Raw genomic sequence first — 19,920 nt, 5'->3', positions numbered from 1 at the left:
TGAAGCGACTCCCCTGCAGGTGGGCAACCCCCCTCGAACCAGGATCCTTACTCTAGTCCTTGCACTTAGAACATAAAATTCTTAGAAGGTACTTGTACCCCCTCCACACCTATAGAGGGAAAGCTTCGTGAGTGGTGAAGCAGTGCTGCAGGTGTCTCTCTGTCTCTATTCCTCTCTGTTTCTCTTTTTATGCATAAGAAGTCAGTTAAGTGACATATACATACTTTTTTTTTTTTTTTGCCAGAACTGTTTAGCTCTGGCTGATGGTGGTGCAGGGGATTGAACCTGGCACCTTGGAGCCTGAGGCATATGAGTCTGTCTACCCTCCATCCACATATACTTGTAATATAGAAGAAATTCATACTTGTAGGTTAGTAATTAGGACTAATTCTTTTACAGGCACCAGCGGCTTTTGGGTTGGTGTCTTTCTTAATGCACGCTGGCCTGGAGCGGAACCGCATCAGAAAGCACTTACTGGTCTTCGCATTGGCAGCACCAGCTATGTCCATGATGACGTATTTGGGACTAAGTAAGGTAAGTCTGAGTTATTCCTACCTCCTCCAGACAGTTGTCTGATTCTTTTGTGATCTGTTCGAATTTGTTGTCTCTTATGTTGAATTTTCAATTAAATTGCTCCTTCAAATTACAGATAAAATGAGGACTGACAGTCCATACAGAGTGAATGTTTTCATTTGAAGTCAGTCTATCCTCATTATAAATTAGAGCATTTCCTTATTTAATTCTAATCTCTCTCTACATCAGTTCCCAAAATTGCACAAGTACGTGGTTGTACTTTACCTTTAAAGTATATGCCTTGAGAGTTGGGCAATTACATGCCTGGTGGAGTGTACACAGAGTACTGTGTATGAAGACCTGGGATAAGGCCCCAGCCCCCACCTAAGCGGGGAGCTTCAGGAGTAGAGGAGCAGTACTGCAGCTATCTCCCTTAATCTCTCCTTCTCTATCTCCCCCTTCTCGATTTCTCTGTCTCTATTAAAAAGAAAGAAGGAAAAAAAAAAAGGAGAGGCAAGAAAGGCGGGGGGGGAGGGCAGCCAGGAGCAGTAGATTTGTCACTGCATGATAACACTGATGGCAATAAAAAGTAAAAAATTTTTAAAGTAATAATGGTATATAGCTTAGACCTAGCCAGAGATACCAATTTTATTTGATAGGTATATAATAAATCTTAATAGTACATAATGTCTAAGTAGGCATATGACCAAGAATAACAAAACCATTGAGGAGTCTTTAGGAGGACATGTACAAAGCTGTCTGTATCACACTAAGACTGATCAGATTCTACTGTTCTCAACTTTCATGTTGCTGAATATGAAATATCCAATTATCTTGATAGAACAGAGAAACTGAAAGGGGAAAGAGTGACAGAGATGGAGAAAGAGAGAGGCACCTACAGCACTGCTTCGTGGCTCATGAAGCTTCCCCTGCAGGTGCAGACTGGGGCTTAAACTTGGGCCCTTGTGCATGATAGTGTGTGCGCTCAACCAGGTACACCACCACCTGGCCTCCTAAATATCCAGTTCTTTTTTTTGGAGAATAACACAACACATTTTATTATGCCAACACAATGAACATTATGATTTCAGAAGTATGAGATAAACTAGGGGAAAAGTATTATTGTAAAAGTATTATCTGGAATGTATTATTGTCGGTAATATATATACCTATCTATGGAGGTGTATGTGCATATTATAAATTTAAAAGTATATGATATACCATTTGTATATGGGATATTTTCACATAGTTTAAATGGGTGAAAAAATCAACTCGAATGCATATAAAATGTTAACAGAGATGTTATCTCCAAATTTTGATATTATTTTCTATTCCTCTACATTTCCATTGCCAGATATCCAGTTCTTTATCATTGCACTGAGCATAGCTTGAGATTTGCAGTGGTATATGTCATTTGTCAGCTCATAGCCTTCCCCACTCTTCAGGTTGGATTGTATATTTTACTTATTGATTCATGAGAAATGATAGGAGAGAGAGAGAAAGAACCAGACATTACTCTGGTACATGTGCTGCTGGGGATTGAATTTAGGACCTCATGCTTGAGAGTCCAATGCCTTATCCACTACACCACCTCCCGGACCACCATATCATATCTTTTAATTCTGCCTAAGAGGACTACAATTCTTTTTTTTTTTCTCACCAGAGCACTGCTCAGCTCTGGCTGATGGTGGTGCAGGAGATTGAGCCTGGGACTTCAGAGCGTCAGGCATGAGAGTCTTTCTGCATAACCATTGTGCTATCTGCCCAAATCCCTGCCCAAGGACTGCAGTTCTTAGCAAAAACCATTCCCAATTTTACACAATTGCCAGTTTGCAGACAATTGGAGGAAGATCTTAGAAGCAAACTAACTCTGATCTAGTTCATGGGAAGTGCTTTATCCCATAATCTCTTTGAAGTCTGGTTCTTCTGAGCATCATCCAGTTCATATTTGAAACAGTAAACTTCTTCTAAAAGGAGTAATGCTGTGGTTCAAAAGTAGATCAGTTCCTGCTAGTAAGGGATTTATTAAGCTGCATTATTAGCACGTGGATTGCTATAAACCCCATCTGATACCTGAAGAGCCTTATCTTTCAGTCAGTGAGTAACATATTTGCTCATTTTACTTTTACTTTGTTGTTGTTGTTGTTTTAACCAGAACACTGTTCAGCTCTGGCGTATAGTGACAGGGGATTGAACCTGCGACTTTGGAGCCTCAGGCATAAGAGTCTGTTTGCATAACCATTATGCTATCTACCCTGTGCCATACTTGTTTTTTGTTTTGTTTTTTTTTATTTAATTTAATTTATTTCTTTATTGGGGGTGATTAATGGTTTATAGCCAACAGTAAAATACAGTAGTTTGTATGTGTGTAACATTTCTCAGTTTTCCACATAACAATTCAACCCCCTCTAGGTCCTCTTCTGCCATCACATTCTAAGACCTGATCCCTCCCCTATGCCCTGATATTTGTTCATTTTAAAAACTGCATTGTTGCATGGGGCCGGGTGGTGGCGCACCTGGTTGACCACTCATGTTACAAGGCACAAGGACCTGAGTTTGAGCCCCCTGGTCCCCACCTGCAGTGGGAAAGCTTTGCAAATGGTGAAGCAGTGTCTCTCTGTCTCCTCTATCCCTTGCTTCCTTCTTGCTTTCTGGCTGTCTCTATTCAATAAATAAATAAAGATAACACTACATACTACATTGTTGCTCAATATAAATTTTTAGAACTTTTGACAAGGTACCAATAATGCTGGTAGCATGATATTACATTTCTGAATGTGCTTTTCTCAAATTTTTAATTAATTATCTTAGTTCACGGCTCTGTTTTTTTTAATAAAAAAATTTTGGAAATAATCTGGATGAGTTTATAAAATCTGTTCTAACTGTGAGAGTAGGTACTGCATCATGACTACCAGTGCATCTCGAGCATCAGCCTAGAACCAAGTGTACAGGAAATTTTTGTTAGGTTCTGGTAGATTAAGTGAGTAAATATGTGAACTTTAATGTCTGCATTTGTAATCCTATTCCATCTTAAGGATAATACAGGCCAGGGAGTTGGGCGGTAGCGCAGCAGGTTAAGCACAGGTGGTGCAAAGCGCAAGGACCAGTATAAGAATCCTGGTTCAAGTTCCCCCAGCTCCCCACCTTCAGAGGAGTCGCTTCACAAGCGGTGAAGCAGGTCTGCAGGTGTCTATCTTTCTCTCCCCCTCTCTGTCTTCCCCTCCTCTCTCAATTTCTCTCTGTCCTATGCAACAGGAACGACATCAATCATAACTACAACAATGGCAACAAAAGGGAATAAATAATAAATAAATTAATTAAAAATAATAATAATACAGGCCAAACCAGGTTTGAAGTTTGTTTGAAAAAACAGTTGTAGGGGCCAGGTGGTGGCACACCTGGTTGAGCGCATGTATTGTAATGTATAAGGACCCAGGTTCAAGCCCCCAGTCCCCACCTGCAGGGGGAAAGTTTCATGAGTGGTGAAGCAGTGCTGCAGGTGTCTCTGTTTCTCTTCCTCTCTATCTTCCCCTCCTCTCTTGATATCTGGCTGTCTATATCAAATAAATAGGGATAATAAATTTTTTTTTAAAAAAACCAATTGTATACTTCCCCCCTTTTTTCTTTGTTATTCACACACACACACACAGAGAGAGAGATCTGTCCTGCTTAGCCACTTATTAAGGTCCCCCACAGCAGGTGGGGACTGGGGACTTGAACTCAGGTCCTCAGACATAGTAACTTGTTTGCTCAACTAGGTGTACTACCACCTGGCCCCAGTTTCTAATGATCTTAAATCCTTATTTGGGAGAATCTCATAAATTGGAATAAATTCTCTGCTCTTAAGACTTCCCCAGTACCGGAGCTAGGTGGTGGCGCACCTGGTTAAGCACTCACATTACAGTGCCCAAGGACCTGGGTTCATGCCCCTGTTCCCCACTTGCAAGGGGAAAGCTTCACAAGAGATGAAGTAGTGCTACAGGTGTCTCTGTCTCCTCCCTCTCTCAACTTCTCTCTGTCTCTACCCAATAATAAATAATCTAAAAAAAATAAAGAGTTCCCCAGTGTCTTAGCGAGTTGTGAATAGTGAATGCTGTCTTTTTTTAATATTTATTTATTTATTCCCTTTTGTTGCCCTTGTTTTATTGTTGTAGTTATTACTATTGTTATTGATGTTGTCGTTGTTGGATAGGACAGAGAGAAATGGAGAGAGGAGGGGAAGACAGAGAGGGGGAGAGAAAGATAGATACTTGCACACCTGCTTCACTGCCTGTGAAACGATTCCCCTGCAGGTGGGGGAGCCAGGCGTTCGAACCAGGATCCTTATGCCGGTCCTTGCGCTTTGTGCCACCTGCACTTAAACTGCTGCGCTACCACCCAACTCCCTAGTGAATGCTTTTTATTGAAACTTCTTTCTGACCCTGAACATTATTTGACTTTTTCTTCTTCTCTCTCAACTTGCAGAGCAGTAAAGAAGCCCTTTCAGAAGTCAATGCCACTGGAGTGGCCATGCTTTTCTCTGCTGGGACATTTCTGTATGTTGCCACAGTACACGTCCTCCCTGAGGTGGGCGGAATAGGGCACAGCCACAAAACTGACCCTGCTGGAGGGAAAGGCCTCAGCCGCTTGGAGGTGGCAGCCCTGGTCCTAGGTTGTCTCATTCCACTTATTCTGTCAGTGGGACACCAGCACTAAATATTGGGATTCCAGCCTCTTTGACTGCTTGCCATCCAGTGAGAAAAGTCGGACCTGACAATTGCTCACTTCCTCAGTCTCTCGTCTCGCCTTGCCCATCTCCACCTGTATTCCTAGTGCCCGGAGGGAGGTGAGACTAAAATCTGGAGCAATGGAAAGCATTTAGAATCAAACAACACATGATAGGATCCATTTGGACATCCATTGTGTTGTCTTTTAAATGGTCCTTGGCATTCAGAGTTTTGATGTTTCTCTTCACCCTATTCTCAGGGAAGATGGAATTTAGTTTTTAAGAAAGAACGAATAACTTCATACCGTAGTGATTATGACAGAAGTACAGTATTCAGCTAAATCTTTCTTAGTTAGAGAGACTCTGCCACTTGACCCAATAATTTTTAACGTGGTTCCTACCATGTAAGATTGGTGCTTTAGCATCTACGCCGCATGCCTTGATAGAAGGCTGTCATGCCCACTGTCTCAGATGCTAAAGGCAAGTATAGTGAATTTGAGGCAAGAGTCAGAAAAGTGATGGCAAGTCACACATTGACAGCTTACTTTACACTTGAGAGAGATCCATTAAAAAGGGAATGTGTCTCAAGAGATGTATACACCTTCTTTTGCACGTGTCTCTCTTGAGAGAGAGCCAGCCGTTCCACTACATGGAACAACAGAGGTGAACTCATTGCTCAAGAGGCTGCTAGTATTTTGTAGTATTTCTTTTCAAGTTCTCCTTTGCAGGAAAGTCCTGCCTCCAACCCGTCCTTATATAGGAGCCAAGTTTGATTAATTTCAGGCCTAGGCTTTCCTTTAGGAACTGTCAGATCGCAAAGTATCTTGGGAAAGTAAGAAGTGTTAAATTTTAAGTGAATTTGAATAACTACCAACATTTTTGTAGTAACCTTTTTTAAAACTAAGATTATGGAAATCTGTGTTGTGGGGCCAGAGAAACAGCATAGTGATTATGCAAAAGACAGTCATGCCTGAGACTCAGGTCTCAGGTTCAGTCCCCAGCACCACCATGAAACAGAGCTGAGCAGTGCTCTGGTCAGAAACAAGAAAAAGAAAAAAAAAAAAATCTGTGTTATTCTTTTTTTTTTTCCATTTCACTGTTTATCTTAGTAGACCAGCAGTCTCTCTAACAATTCTTGGTTTCCAGGGGGAGAGCTAGGTCAGAGACACATAAATAAACACTTGTCGCAGTAAAGTGAGTCAGGTTATCACAGATGAAACTTGTTTGCCTATTGATTTAATGCTTATTGATATCATGTTTTACCTCTTGTCTTTTCCATGATTTTCTCCTACCTTTTTCCTCCAGCCCTTCCTTCCTACAATATGCTGCTTTTGCTGGTGGCAATGTTAATACTTGTGTAAGTTGAGTTCTCATCAGGACAACCACTTCTTGAACTGTGATGATGACGATAATGATGATTAACCTATTGTCTCCGTTTTTTATTCCCTTCAATGAAGTTACCTTCGTGTCAAATGCAGCTTTGTTAAACCCTTAAAATGTCACTTCCTCATATGTGAGATGACACAATCACTGATATTCTAGTAATTTAAATAATTGAAATAGCTAAAGTGTTTAACAATCTGGGATAATTTTTCCATATTTGCCAAAAATCCCTGTAAACTTTTGTGTTATCAAATAAGTATATAATGTTATATTATTAATTTATTTTGACTTTCTGTATCCTTTCAAATACTTCAAGAGGAAAACAGGATTATCTGCTTTGGGGTAGTGAATTTAAGAATTAGCAAAAGCATTTTCTATGACTTACAAGCCAGCATGCATCTGATTTCTTTATTTCCTTTTTAGATTTATCACTTGGTCAACAGCTATGGAAATAGAACTTGCAAGTACTCTTCTGGCTGTAGACCAAAGTAACATAAATAGGATATGGTTTCATACAGTGGCTGGCAACCATGGCATACAATATTAAATAAACAGAAGATACAATATGGAAAGTCTAAGAGATTTTCCTGATAACAACTCTAACTTAATGGGGTTTCATCTGGTCCTTCAGAATGACACAGTTGCCTTGATTCTCCTTGGAAACTTAATCTTGTTAAATAAAGAGCACATTTTAGTGTCTCGTTTGGATAGTAGCACTTTCTATCATATTACTGTGTGCAATGATCAGAAATGTGTTATGTTGGCCAACGCCTCTTTCAGCCGTGCCTTGCCATCAAGCTTAAGAGTTTGGCTAGAATATCTTGCTGTGTAGGGCTTTGAACTCTGGCAAGGATCAAATCATCTAGCTTCCATATTTGCCTTCCCCTCTACATGTCCCATTAACAAGCAACCTGTAAGACCTGTCAGCTCTCAAAGCTATATGCTTTCCCAGATTTTAAAGCTGCTGCCTCAGGAATGATTTATCTTCTGGTCAGCAGGCAGAAATAGCCATATTAACCTCATAGGGCTCAAATACATCTTCAGCAGCTGAGGACCAAGAAGTATGACAGAGGCCTCCTTCACGGGGAGAGAACTTGCTCGTGTAGGACACCTTGTCCTAGTGGAAGCCACACGGGCGATTTCTTACTGGCACATCTCAGCATAGTCCTCCCGTTCAAACCTGCCTCCTCCTTAGATGTAGTTAGTTGCCTTAATGCTCTCACATGTTGAAAACCTAGACAATACTCAAGTTGTTGCCATGATTACAGATAGATTTATTGGCTACCAAAGAGATGCAATTGATGATGAAAAACATCGTCCTTCACAACCAAAGTTGTGACTCCCTTTCCTGGGTAGGGGTAGACTTTCTTCAGATTCTAAGTTCTCTTAAATGGCAAATGAACATAAATTTACTACTGACTTCCCTCACTTGATTCCCTAGTAATTTTAAAATTACTGTTACTATTTTTTAACCAGAGTACTGTTAAGCTCTGTGCTTACGGTGATGCAGGGGATTGAACTTGAGACATTGGAGCCTTAGGCATGAAAGTCTTGCATAACCATTGTGCTATTTCCCCTCCACCCCAGTAAATTGTTTACTGTCCTTATCTCCCCAAAGCAGCAATGTTTCAGTTCTGACAGCCTTTCTGTGCATGTTACACAAGTTCCTTATTTAGGTAGAGGGTATGTGCTGGAATAGAGAGAGTTGTAAATGAAACTATCTTTCATCTTTTTATTAACCTATTCAAAAAAGCCAAGTCAGCCCATTGTCTATATTTTGAATTATTAGAAAAATGAGAGGTGATTATTTGGTATGGTTGGGTTTCTTTTGTTGTTGTTTTGTTTTCTGTAGAAAGGTGGAAATATATATATATATATATATATATATATTTTTTTTTTTTTTTTTTTTTTTACTGACCTCATCCCAAGTGTCACTGCCTGTTTTCTCTCTCTCTGTGTCTCTCTGAGGATTATAATTAGGAGGGCACAGCAACATAAAGAGTGCATCAGGCCCCCTTCAGACACATGGTAGGTAGATATTGAACATGGGGACTGTGTCAGTGGCACAAGCCACCGAAGAACCTCCCTACATGTGGGGCCCCTGGGTCTCTTGGGAGACTGAAAATAGTGCCCCGGTTTATCCAGAATTGCTGCTGTGCAAGGTGAGAGAGCCCTCTGTAGCTACTCTATAGAGGACCCTCTTCTTGCATTAGAAGGTTTCTGCTCCATACCTAATGGCCTGCATTGCTCAGACACTGTGGAGGTAACTATGAAATTAGACCAGTCCCCACCTGCAGGGGAGTCACTTCACAGGTGGTGAAGCAGGTCTGCAGGTGTCTAACTTTCTCTCCCCCCTCTGTCTTCCTCTCCTCGCTCCATTTCTCTCTGTCCTATCCAACAGCAACAATATCAATAACAGCAACAACTACAACAATAATAAAACAAGGGTAACAAAAAGAAAATGAAAAAGAAAAAAGAAATTAGACCAGTGCTGATGTTGCCCCTTTCTACCTGGGACATCTGGATTCACCACGGGAGACCTGAGGGAAGTTTATGGCCAACAGGAAAGGACTAGACAAACTCTAGGAATTCTCTATACTCAGCCGAAAGCATCTTCTAACCAACTTGGAAATCTTACGGGGTGTTACAGTGCAATTTCCCTGGCTCAGTTGCCTAAACAGTGGTTTTAAATACTCCCTTTCCTGAATCCTTTGTAAACATGAAATCATTCCATGGATGGCTGCCTTATAATTTTGTCTCGTTCCACTTTGATTGTGAATGGCTAAAAAGGGTATGTTTTTTTTCTTTCTGTTTTTTGATTTGGTTTATGATATTAAATTTTTCCTAGTGCATACCTTGTGTGGTGGTTCATTATTTACCCATTTAACAGTTTTGTTTTGTTTTTGTTTCACAACCTACCTTTGGACATCAGAAAAGGAGTCAAAAACCTGGATGATAGTGGAAGCATGTATCTACCATATGACTATCTTTTAGGAAAAAAGGGGAGTAAAGGAAGAGAGGTGATTAAAGACTCGATGAGTGGCCCACAAGGTGGCGCAGCAGATAAAGCACTGGACTGTCAAGCAGGAGGTCACAAATTCAGTCCTCAGCACCACACGTACCAGGGTGTTATCTGGTTCTTTCTCCTCACCTGTCATTCTTCATGAATAAGTAAATAAAATCTTAATTAAAAAAAAAGATTCAATGTACCACCTGCCCCAGAAGATATTCACTGTGTGAGTTTCTTTGCATTGCCTTTGTTGTTAACAAATACCGTATATTGCAGTAGATGTGTACCTCCAGGAAAAGAAAAGCAGGAAACAGACCCCAACCAGCTAATTCATTTCAAAAGGCAGAGTTGCTACTTGAGATATAGACACTAGGAACAACTAACAGAGAAATACAAAGACTTTATAAAAAGTTCAATATCTGAATTTAAGTGACTTCTCTCTCTCTCTTTTTTTAGTTGCCACCAGGGTTATTGCTGGGACTTGGTGACGGCACTACGAATCCACTGCTTCCTATGGCTATTTGTCTTTTCTATTTTATTAGACAGGATAGAGAAATTGAGAAGGAGGTGAGAGGAAGACAGACACCTGCAGACCTGCTTCACCACTTGTGAGGTTAAAAAAAAAGATGTAAAAGAATATAGTGGCTTCAGAATATTAGAACCTGTGTGGCTGGAGCAGAGCATCTGAAGGAGGAAAGGCAGGTGAGTCCCAGCAGCGGATTAGGACCAGATTAGGTCAGGAGTTACAAACTGAGTCAAGTACATGGGAATCCAGTAAAAGGTTTTAGATAGAAGGCTCATATAATCAGCTTTGGGCCCTGATATGATCTGGATGATAGTGAACCAGGAGGGTCATACTGAAGGTGCAGGATCACTTGAATGGGTCCCTGTGGAAGCCCCAGAGAAATTTAGGGGCTGTCCTTAGTTTACAGCGTTAATGGCAGAGTCTGGATGTAACCCTGGAAGCAGAGGACAAGCCTATCAACTAAAGATGATTTCCACATACATACTCAGCCACCAAGTCTGCGTTGTAGACAAGGGAAAGTTGAGAGCTTCTCCATTGTATTGCAAGCAAGGAACTGCAATCCCTTAACTGTGAAGGGGAAAAGTGAAGACAAATTCAGTCTTATAGGCATTTGTTAAATCCTTACTCTATGCCTTAGACCTTTCTAGGGAGCCCACAGTCTGGACACAAACACATAAAGGAAAAGCTCTGGACCAGGCAAGAAGATCATGCTAGATGGGGAGTTTCGGGGTGTCTCTCCTTCTCCGGCAGAGTGGCCTCCAGGGGAAAGGTAACGGGCTGGTTTTCTCGCTCACGACGGGTGACACGAAGTAAAAGACACCAGGGGATTCTTAGCGTGAATCTAGAATCTGAGTCCTTTGAGTCCCAGAATCCTAGAGTCCGTTTATTAGCAAAATTGACATGAGTTAAATAGAAAAGCAATGAAGGTAATTATTGTTGAAATATGACAGAAATTACAGGTTTCTTAACAGCATGCCCCCAAGGTAGGGGGCTGGTATGACAGGAATTGATGAGATACAAAACAGTTATTTTCCATGACACAAGCAACTTAATTATCCACCAAAGGTATTTGAAAGAAGCATAGGGGTTAAACTCGTAGGGTGAGACAGAGAGAAGATGAATATCAAAAGGCCATATAGTTTGGAATTTCTCTTGTCTGGGGTCTGAGGTGTGTGATGAAGTGTGTGATAAGGTGTGTACTTCTGTGATCAGAAGGTGACTTTGAATAAGTGAATCTGCAGCCATGTGGCCTGTGGTTAATGGAGGAAAGTACTGGGGTATCTATGGGCCTTTCCTTCTTGACTCTTGAGAGTCAAGAAGGAAAGAGCCAAGTCTGAGTTTCCCCCCTTATGCTCACCTCGGTTGAGAGAGACTTACCAAGAGGTTATCTTCTCAGACCTCCATCCAAAGATGGGGGTGGTTCTCCCTAAGCTCTATCAGGCTTACACATGTTCCCAACAGGGGAGGATAGGCAACAGGCCACAGGAACCAAATGTGGGTATTGTTTCAGCTAGATTGGTGCCATCCACTTGTGAAATTCAAGACAGGAGTCTGAATGATGGGACTGGGGCTGGAGGAAGGAAAGGTTCTGCAGAAGAGATTTGATGTTGCCTGCAGTGCCTGGACTGGAGCACAAATCTTACTGCTCTTCGGCCTCTTGGTCCTGTAGGGAGACTTGTGCAGGGTCCAGACTAACATTCAGTGTGTGTGTGTGTGTGTGTGTGTGTGTGTGTGTGTGTGTGTGTGTGTGTGTGTGTGTGTGTGTGTGTGTATTTCAGGGCATGCTGAGTTCTTCACCAGCTTAAGTGAAACGTGTGGGAAAGGCATGGCTTGTCTGTCTTCAGGGAGATCAGGGACAGAAGTGAGAGTTGACGTGGCAGAATGGGAAGAGACACTTGACCAGGTTGCTGGGAACTTTATTATTTTAATTTTTTTATCTTTATTTATTGGATAGAGACAGCAAGAAATCGAGAGGGAAGGGGGAGATAGGGAGAGAGACATTGAGATGCCTACAGCCCTGCTTCACCACTCATGAAGCTTCCTGCCCGCCCGCCCCCCCCCCCCCCCCCCCCGCAGGTGGGGAACTGGGGCTTGAATCCGGGACCTTGCACACGATAGTGTGTGCACTTAACCAGGTGCACCACTGCCGGCCCCTGGGGACTTTTTTTTTTTTTGTACCCATAATTTATTTATTTATTTTTTCCCCCATTTCTTTTTTTTTTTATTTCTTTATTGGGGAATTAATGTTTTACATTCAACAGTAAATACAATAGTTTGTACATGCATAACATTCCCCAGATTCCCATTTAACAATACAACCCCCACTATGTCATTCGTCATCTTTCATGGACCTGTATTCTCCCCACCCATCCACCCACCCCAGAGTCTTTTACTTTGGTGTAATACTCCAATTCCATTTCAGGTTCGACTTGTGTTTTCTTTTCTTTTTTTTTTTAAATGTATTTTATTTTATTTTTAATTTTTTTTTATTTAAGAAAGGATTAATTAACAAAACCATAGGGTAGGAGGGGTACAACTCCACACAATTCCCACCGCCCAATCTCCATATCCCACCCCCTCCCCCGATAGCTTTCCCATTCTCTATCCCTCTGGGAGCATGGACCCAGGGTCATTGTGGGTTGCAGAAGGTAGAAGGTCTGGCTTCTGTAATTGCTTCCCCGCTGAACATGGGCGTTGACTGGTCGGTCCATACTCCCAGTCTGCCTCTCTCTTTCCCTAGTAGGGTGGGTCTCTGGGGAAGCTGAGCTCCAGGACATATTGGTGGGGTCTTCAATCCAGGGAAGTCTGGCCGGCATCCTGATGACACCTGGAACCTGGTGACTGAAAAGAGAGTTAACATACAAAGCCAAACAAATTGTTGAGCAATCATGGACCCAAAGCTTGGAAAAGTGGAGAGGAAGTATTAGGGAGGTACTCACTGCAAACTCTAGTGTACTTCTGCTTTCTTACTTTGGTGCCATACTCCAAACTCAGTCAATTTCTGCTTTGCGTTTCTACTTCTTTTTTTTTTTTTACATGCATAACATTCCCCAGATTCCCATTTAACAATACATACCCACTATTTCATTCATCATTTTTCATGGACCTGTATTCTCCCCACCCACCCACCCACCCCAGAGTCTTTTACTTTGGTGTAATACTCCAATTCCATTTCAGGTTCGACTTGTGTTTTCTTTTCTAATCCTGGTGAGATCATCCCATATTCATCCTTCTGTTTCTGACTTATTTCACTCAACATGATTTTTTCAAGGTCCATCCAAGATCGGCTGAAAACGGTGAAGTCACCATTTTTTACAGCTGAGTAGTATTCCATTGTGTATATATACCACAACTTGCTCAGCCACTCATCTGTTGTTGGACACCTGGGTTGTTTCCAGGTTTTGGCTATTACAAATTGTGCTGCCAAGAACATATGTGTACACAGATCTTTTTGGATGGATGTGTTGGGTTCCTTAGGATATATCCCCAGGAGAGGAATTGCAGGGTCATAGGGTAGGTCCATTTCTAGCCTTCTGAGAGTTCTCCAGACTTTTCTCCACAGAGGTTAGACCAATTGACATTCCCACCAGCAGTGTAGGAGGGTTCCTTTGACCCCACACCCTCTCCAGCATTTGCTGCTGTTTCCTTTTCTGATGTATGACATTCTCACAGGAGTGAAGTGATATCTCATTGTTGTCTTGATTTGCATTTCTCTGACAATCAGAGACTTGGAGCATTTTTTCATGTGTTTCTCGGCCTTTTGGATCTCTTCTGTGGTGAATATTCTGTCCAAGTCCTCCCCCCATTTTTGGATGGGGTTATTTGTTGTCTTGTTGTTGAGTCTGGCAGGCTCTTCATGTATGTTGGTTATTAAACTCTTATCTGATGTATGGCATGTAAAGATCTTCTCCCATTCTGTGAGGGGTCTCTTGGCTTGGGTAGTGGTTTCTTTTGCTGTGAAGAAGCTTTTTAATTTGATGTAGTCCCATAGGTTTATACTTGCCTTAGTCTTCCTTGTAATTGGATTCGTTTCATTGAAAATGTCTTTGAAATTTATGCGGAAAAAAGTTCTGCCAATATTTTCCTCTAAGTATCTGATAGTTTCTAGCCTAACATCCAAGTCCTTGATCCACTTGGAATTTACTTTTGTATTTGGTGAAATACAGTGATTCAGTTTCATTCTTCTGCATGTTTCAACCCATTGTTTCCAACACCATTTGTTGAAGAGACTCTGCTTTCCCCATGTAATAGTCTGGGCCCCTTTGTCAAAGATTAGATGTCCATACGTGTGGGGCCTCATTTCTGGGCTCTCAATTCTATTCCACTGGTCAGTGTGTCTGTTCATGTTCCAGTACCAAGCAGTTTTGATGACAATGGCCCTATAATACAGCTTGAGATCTGGGAGTGTGATGTTCTGTTCTTTTTTCTCAAGATTGTTTTGGCAATTCTAGGTCTTTTCTGGTTCCAGATAAACATTTGTAGCATTTGTTCTATTCTCCTAAAAAATGTGCTTGGGATCTTGATGGGGATAGCATTAAATTTGTAGATGGCTCTGGGTAATATATTCATTTTGATGATGTTAATTCTTCCAACCCATGAACATGGAATATCTTTCCACTTCTTTGTGTCTTTTTCAATTTCTTTGAGTAGTGACTCATAATTTTCAGTATACAAGTCTTTCACTTCTTTGGTTAGGTTTACTCCTAGATATTTTATTGTTTTTGTTGCTATAGAAAAAGGAACTGATTTCTGGATTTCAATTTCTTCTAACTTAGTGTTTGCATAGAGGAATGCCACTGACTTTTGAATGTTAATTTTATAGCCTGACACCTTACTGTATTGCCTGATGATTTCCAAAAGCTTCTTGCTGAATTCCTTAGGTTTTTCCATGTATACTATCATGTCATCTGCAAATAAGGAGAGTTTGACTTCTTCTCTTCCAATCTGTATGCCTTTAATTCCTTGCTCCTGCCTGATTGCTATGGCAAGAACTTCCAACACTATGTTGAATAGTAATGGTGATAGTGGGCAGCCCTGTCTAGTACCTGATCTGAGTGGAAATGCTTCCAGTTTTTCACCATTGATTATGATGTTGGCTATAGGTTTGCTATATATAGACTCCACTATCTTCAGGAATTTTCCATCTATTCCCATTTTTTGTAGTGTTTTGATCAAAAAGGGATGTTGTATTTTGTCAAAGGCTTTCTCTGCATCTATTGATATGACCATGTGGTTTTTGGTCTTGCTTTTGTTGATGTGGTGGATCACATTGATTGATTTATGTATATTAAACCAACCTTGCATGCCTGGGATAAACCCCACTTGGTCATGATGAACAATCTTTTTTTTTTTTTGAACAATCTTTTTGATATACTGCTGTATCCGGTTGGCTAGAATTTTGTTCAATTTTTTCGCATCTATGTTCATCAGAGATATTGGTCTGTAGTTTTCTTTTTTGGTTGTGTCCCTCCAGGTGACCATTTTTCATTGCTTCCTTTCAGAGACTGAAGTAAGATATTGTGCCTAACATACTTTTTTTTTCCCCCACCCAACACTTATTTAGTATGTATAGAGACAAATTGAGGGATGAGGGAGAGACAGAAACACTTGTTTGTTTTTTAATTAAAAAAAATTTTTTTTAACCATAGCACTGCTCAGCTCTGGCTTATGGTGGTGCTGGGAATTGAACATGGAACTTTGGAGCCTCAGGCATGAGAGTCTGTTTGCATAACCATTATGCTATACCCCCCATGAGAGAAACACCTGTACCACTGCTTTGTCACTCTTGAAACTCTGTCCTTGCAGGTAGGAACCAGGGGATTGAACCCAGGTCCTTGAGTACTGTAATGTGCCAAATGTGTCACCATCAGACTCTTGTAACATACCATCAGAGATCTGGATCAACATTAGTACTCACACATTTAACTGGCATGAGCTAGTCACATAAAGTGGCCATGCTAACACTTGCTTCAAATAACAGCCAATGTGAGCCTGTAGACTACAGGTGAAAGCAATGAAAAGTGTGTGCTCTTCTGTATGGCAAAGGATGTAATCCATGCAATGAAAGGCGATATGGGGGTCGGGCGGTAGCGCAGCGGGTTAAGCACACGTGGCGCAAAGCGCAAGAACTGGTGTAAGGATCCCGGTTTGAGCTCCCGGCTCCCCACCTGCAGGGGAATCGCTTCACAGGTGGTGAAGCAGGTTTGCAAGTGTCTTAGCTTTCTCTCACCTCTCTGTCTTCCTCTCCTCTCTCCATTTCTCTCTGTCCTAACAAGGATGACATCAATAACAACAACAGGTATAATAACTACAAAAATAAAACAACAAGGGCAACAAAAGGGAATAAATAAATTAAAAAAAAAAAAAGACAAGACAATCTACAGATCGGAGATATTTGCAGGCCATGCATCTGATAAGGGCTTATCATCCAGAACACCATGTGTGGACGGACACATGCACACACAGACATGACCTCATAACTCGATAACAAAAGCTCAATAACTCAATCAGAAAATAGGCAAAGATTCTGGATAGACATTACTACTAAAGAAGGTATAAGGCGGGGGAGATAGCATAATGGCTATACAAATCGTCTCCCATACCTGAGGCTCAAAGGTCCCAGGTTCAATCCCCCACACCACCATAAGCCTTAGCTGAGCCAATGCTCTGGTAAAAAAAAAAAAAAAAAAAAAAAACACAATGCTATGTCACCTCACAGCTATTAGAATAATTATTGCCAAATATATATAAGTATTGGCAAGAGTGCAGAGAAAAAGGGAACTTGTGCACTGCTGGGGGGATGTGAATTGGTACAGCTATTACAGAAAAAATCTTGAGGTTCCTCAAAAAGTTAAAAATAAGACTACAATATGATCCAATAATTCTGCTTCTAGATAATTTTTGGAAGAAATGAAATCACTATCTTGAAGAATGAAATAAGTTCTTAGGACCCTCCATGGATATCTGAAACCACAGCACTGAACATTGCGTATGATGTTTTTCCTATACAAATGTCACTACAATAAAATTAACAAACTAGACACCATAAAAGATTGGTAGCAATAACTAATAATAAAATACAATTACACTAGAATAAAGTTTATTCTTTCAAAAACTATATTACCAGTGACCTCTCATATCCAAGTCCTGTACTGTCTCCCCAGCCCTTTCAAAATTGTTTTTTTTTTTAATTTGCCATGCCAGGACAACTTCACCACTTCTGACCTTTTTAATTCTCTTTATATCAGAGACTATAGCACTAGAGCTCCCCCACCCCCGCCAGTGCTGTTTCTCTCCCATATGGTGCTAGGGTTCGTACCAGGATCACATGTGTGGCAAGGCACACACCCTCCCTACCTGGTGAGCTGTCTTCTGGTCCCTCATGTCATGATCTTGGACTGGTTGACCACAGGTAACTGAAATAGTGAAAAGCAAAACTGCAGATGAGTAGCCAAATTTGGAAACAACCTAAGTGTTCATTGATGGATCAGTGGTTTTAAAAAAAAAAAGTGTATCTATAGGTAGCAAAATGTTATTCAGCCATTAAAAGCAAATCCTGCCTTCTACAACAATATGCAAATTCATGCAACATTTATGTCTTTTGTATAGTAAAGGAAATGCTCGGTACAAAGAAAAGGCAACCTACACAGTGGAAGAAAATATTTTCAAGCCATTATCTGATACGGATTTAATACCCGATACACACACACCTCATACAATTCAATCACAACAAAAGCCCACCAGCATTCCCTCATTCAGCACATAGAGCCTGTCATGACCCAGGAAAACTTTTTTATAATCTGGTGCTCTCTCCCTGAACTATGCCCACTAGATAACTATTTTGAATTTCTTTTTAAAAATATTTTGATTTATTTATTACTGGATAGAGACAGAGAGGAATTGATAGGGGAGGGATAGGGAGGGAGAGAGATACCTGTAGCCCTGCTTCACCACTTGCAAAGCTTCCTCCCTGCAGGACCAGGGGCTTGAACCCAGGCCCTTGTGCACTGTAATACGTGCACTTAACTAGGTGCGCCGCCGCCTGGCCCCTGAATTTTTTTTTCCTTTTTTTTGCCCTTGTTGGTTTTGTTGTTGTAGTTATTGCTGTTATTGATGTTGTCATTGTTGGATAGGACAAAGAAATGGAGAGAGGATGGGAAACAGAGGGGGAGAGAAAGAGAGACACCTGCAGACCTGCTTCACCGCCTGTGAAGCACTCTCCTACAGGTGGGAAGCTGGGGGCTCAAACCAGGATCCTCATGCCGGTCCTTATGCTTCACGCCATGTGTGCTTAACCTGCTGCGCTACCGCCCGACTCCCTTTTAGTCCTTTTTTTTTTCATCTGGAAAACAGTTATATATGCCTTCACTTGTATGCTGAGCTCTCTCGACCCTGAGTTTCTGCCTTACTGACTGGCCTCAGTTCTGGCATGATTGGGAGCCCTGATCCACCCACATTTGGTCTGAAATACTGGGCTAGCCTTCCAATTAGATTTGTCTCCTTCAGAACTGTCAGGCCCCCAGCTCTCCCACAGCTATGAAAGATAGCTCACTCTGCAGGGCATGCCTTATCATGCTTGAGGTCCTGAGCTAAAGTCCCTTTACCCCATGGGAGCCCCAAGGCACAGAGAGAAGCTCCACAGATAGCTAAGCAGTGTCCTCTCCCTGAGCCCCTCCCCCACCCACCTCACAATTTTTTTTTTTTACCAGAAAATTGTTTTTCTGACCAACTGTGGTGCTGAGAGCTGAACTTGGGACCTTGGAGCCTCACATATGAAAGTCATTTTTGCATAACTATTATGCTGTCTCTCACGGTCCCCTCTCTAGATCTGAGGCAGAGAGTGAGAGCACATCACCAAAGTTTCCTCCAGTTTGGTGGGGACTGGGCTCAAACATGGCAAAACAGAGCACTACTCAAATCAGCTATTTTGCCAGTGCTCTATCTGAAATTTCAAAAAAATTAGGATTGTGTTTGAGGCCGTAGGATTGTGTTTGAGGCTCTGGTACAAAAATAAGTAAGGAGGGGCCAGGTAGTGGTATACCCATTTAAACGCACATAGCACTAAGTGCAAAGACACACACAAGGATCCAGATTCGAACCCCTGGCTCCCCACCTGCAGGAGGGACACTTCACAAGCAGCAAAGCAGGTCTTCAGGTGTCTATCTTTCTCTCTTCCTCTCTATCACTCCCTCCTCTCTCAATTTCTCTCTGTCCTATCAAAGAAAAAATTAGGAGAGAGAGAGAAAAAAAAAGGACACCAGGAGCAATGGATTCATAGTGCTGGCACTGAGCCCCAGCTATAGCCATGGAGGCAATAAATAAATAAATAAGGAAGGTTTCATTACAGAAAAGAAAAAAAGGGGGAGGGGAGAGGAGAGGAGGGGAGGGGAGAAAAGAAGGTTGGACAACATACTCTACCTATCACCTGAGGATGAGGGGTCCTGAAATCAGTGCATCCTGGAATGTTCCTAGCCGTGACCACAGAATGCGAGCTCAGACCTACAGGGATGCAGAGGTTACACAGGCTCCTGTGCTGAATATGCACCCCAGACCAAATCGATGGGGTTTACAGTTAACAATATTTATATACTTTTCCCATATTTAGGAGCAACTCTCTGCCCTGACCCAGCTTTCCAGTCCTTTTTCCAACTATCACACCATCTCTTCAGATAATAATTTAGGTCACCTGCATATTAGATGTCAAGCTCAGGCCAAAACTAGTAGGGTCATGGGCCCCCTTGGACTATACCTAAAATAGACCTACTAGCTTTTTCCAAAAACAGC

General features: G+C 41.6%; 1 protein-coding gene across 2 annotated transcripts in view; it reads left to right on the top strand.

Moving 5' to 3' along the window:
* SLC39A9 (solute carrier family 39 member 9) overlaps nt 1–9,456 on the top strand; it is a 54,335-nt gene extending 44,879 nt beyond the window's left edge. For both annotated transcript variants that reach the window (XM_060174766.1, XM_007535319.3), the window contains 2 exons: nt 400–534; nt 4,978–9,456. In XM_060174766.1, coding sequence (XP_060030749.1) covers nt 400–534; nt 4,978–5,208 — 366 coding nt within the window. In that variant the 3' untranslated portion in view covers nt 5,209–9,456. The remainder of the gene's footprint in view (nt 1–399; nt 535–4,977) is intronic.
* The last annotated feature ends 10,464 nt before the right edge of the window (nt 9,457–19,920 follow it).

Source organism: Erinaceus europaeus, chromosome 16, assembly GCF_950295315.1.
Source record: "Erinaceus europaeus chromosome 16, mEriEur2.1, whole genome shotgun sequence".
Classification (NCBI taxonomy): Eukaryota; Metazoa; Chordata; class Mammalia; order Eulipotyphla; family Erinaceidae; genus Erinaceus; species Erinaceus europaeus.
This window is presented reverse-complemented; position numbering and strand designations above follow the sequence as displayed.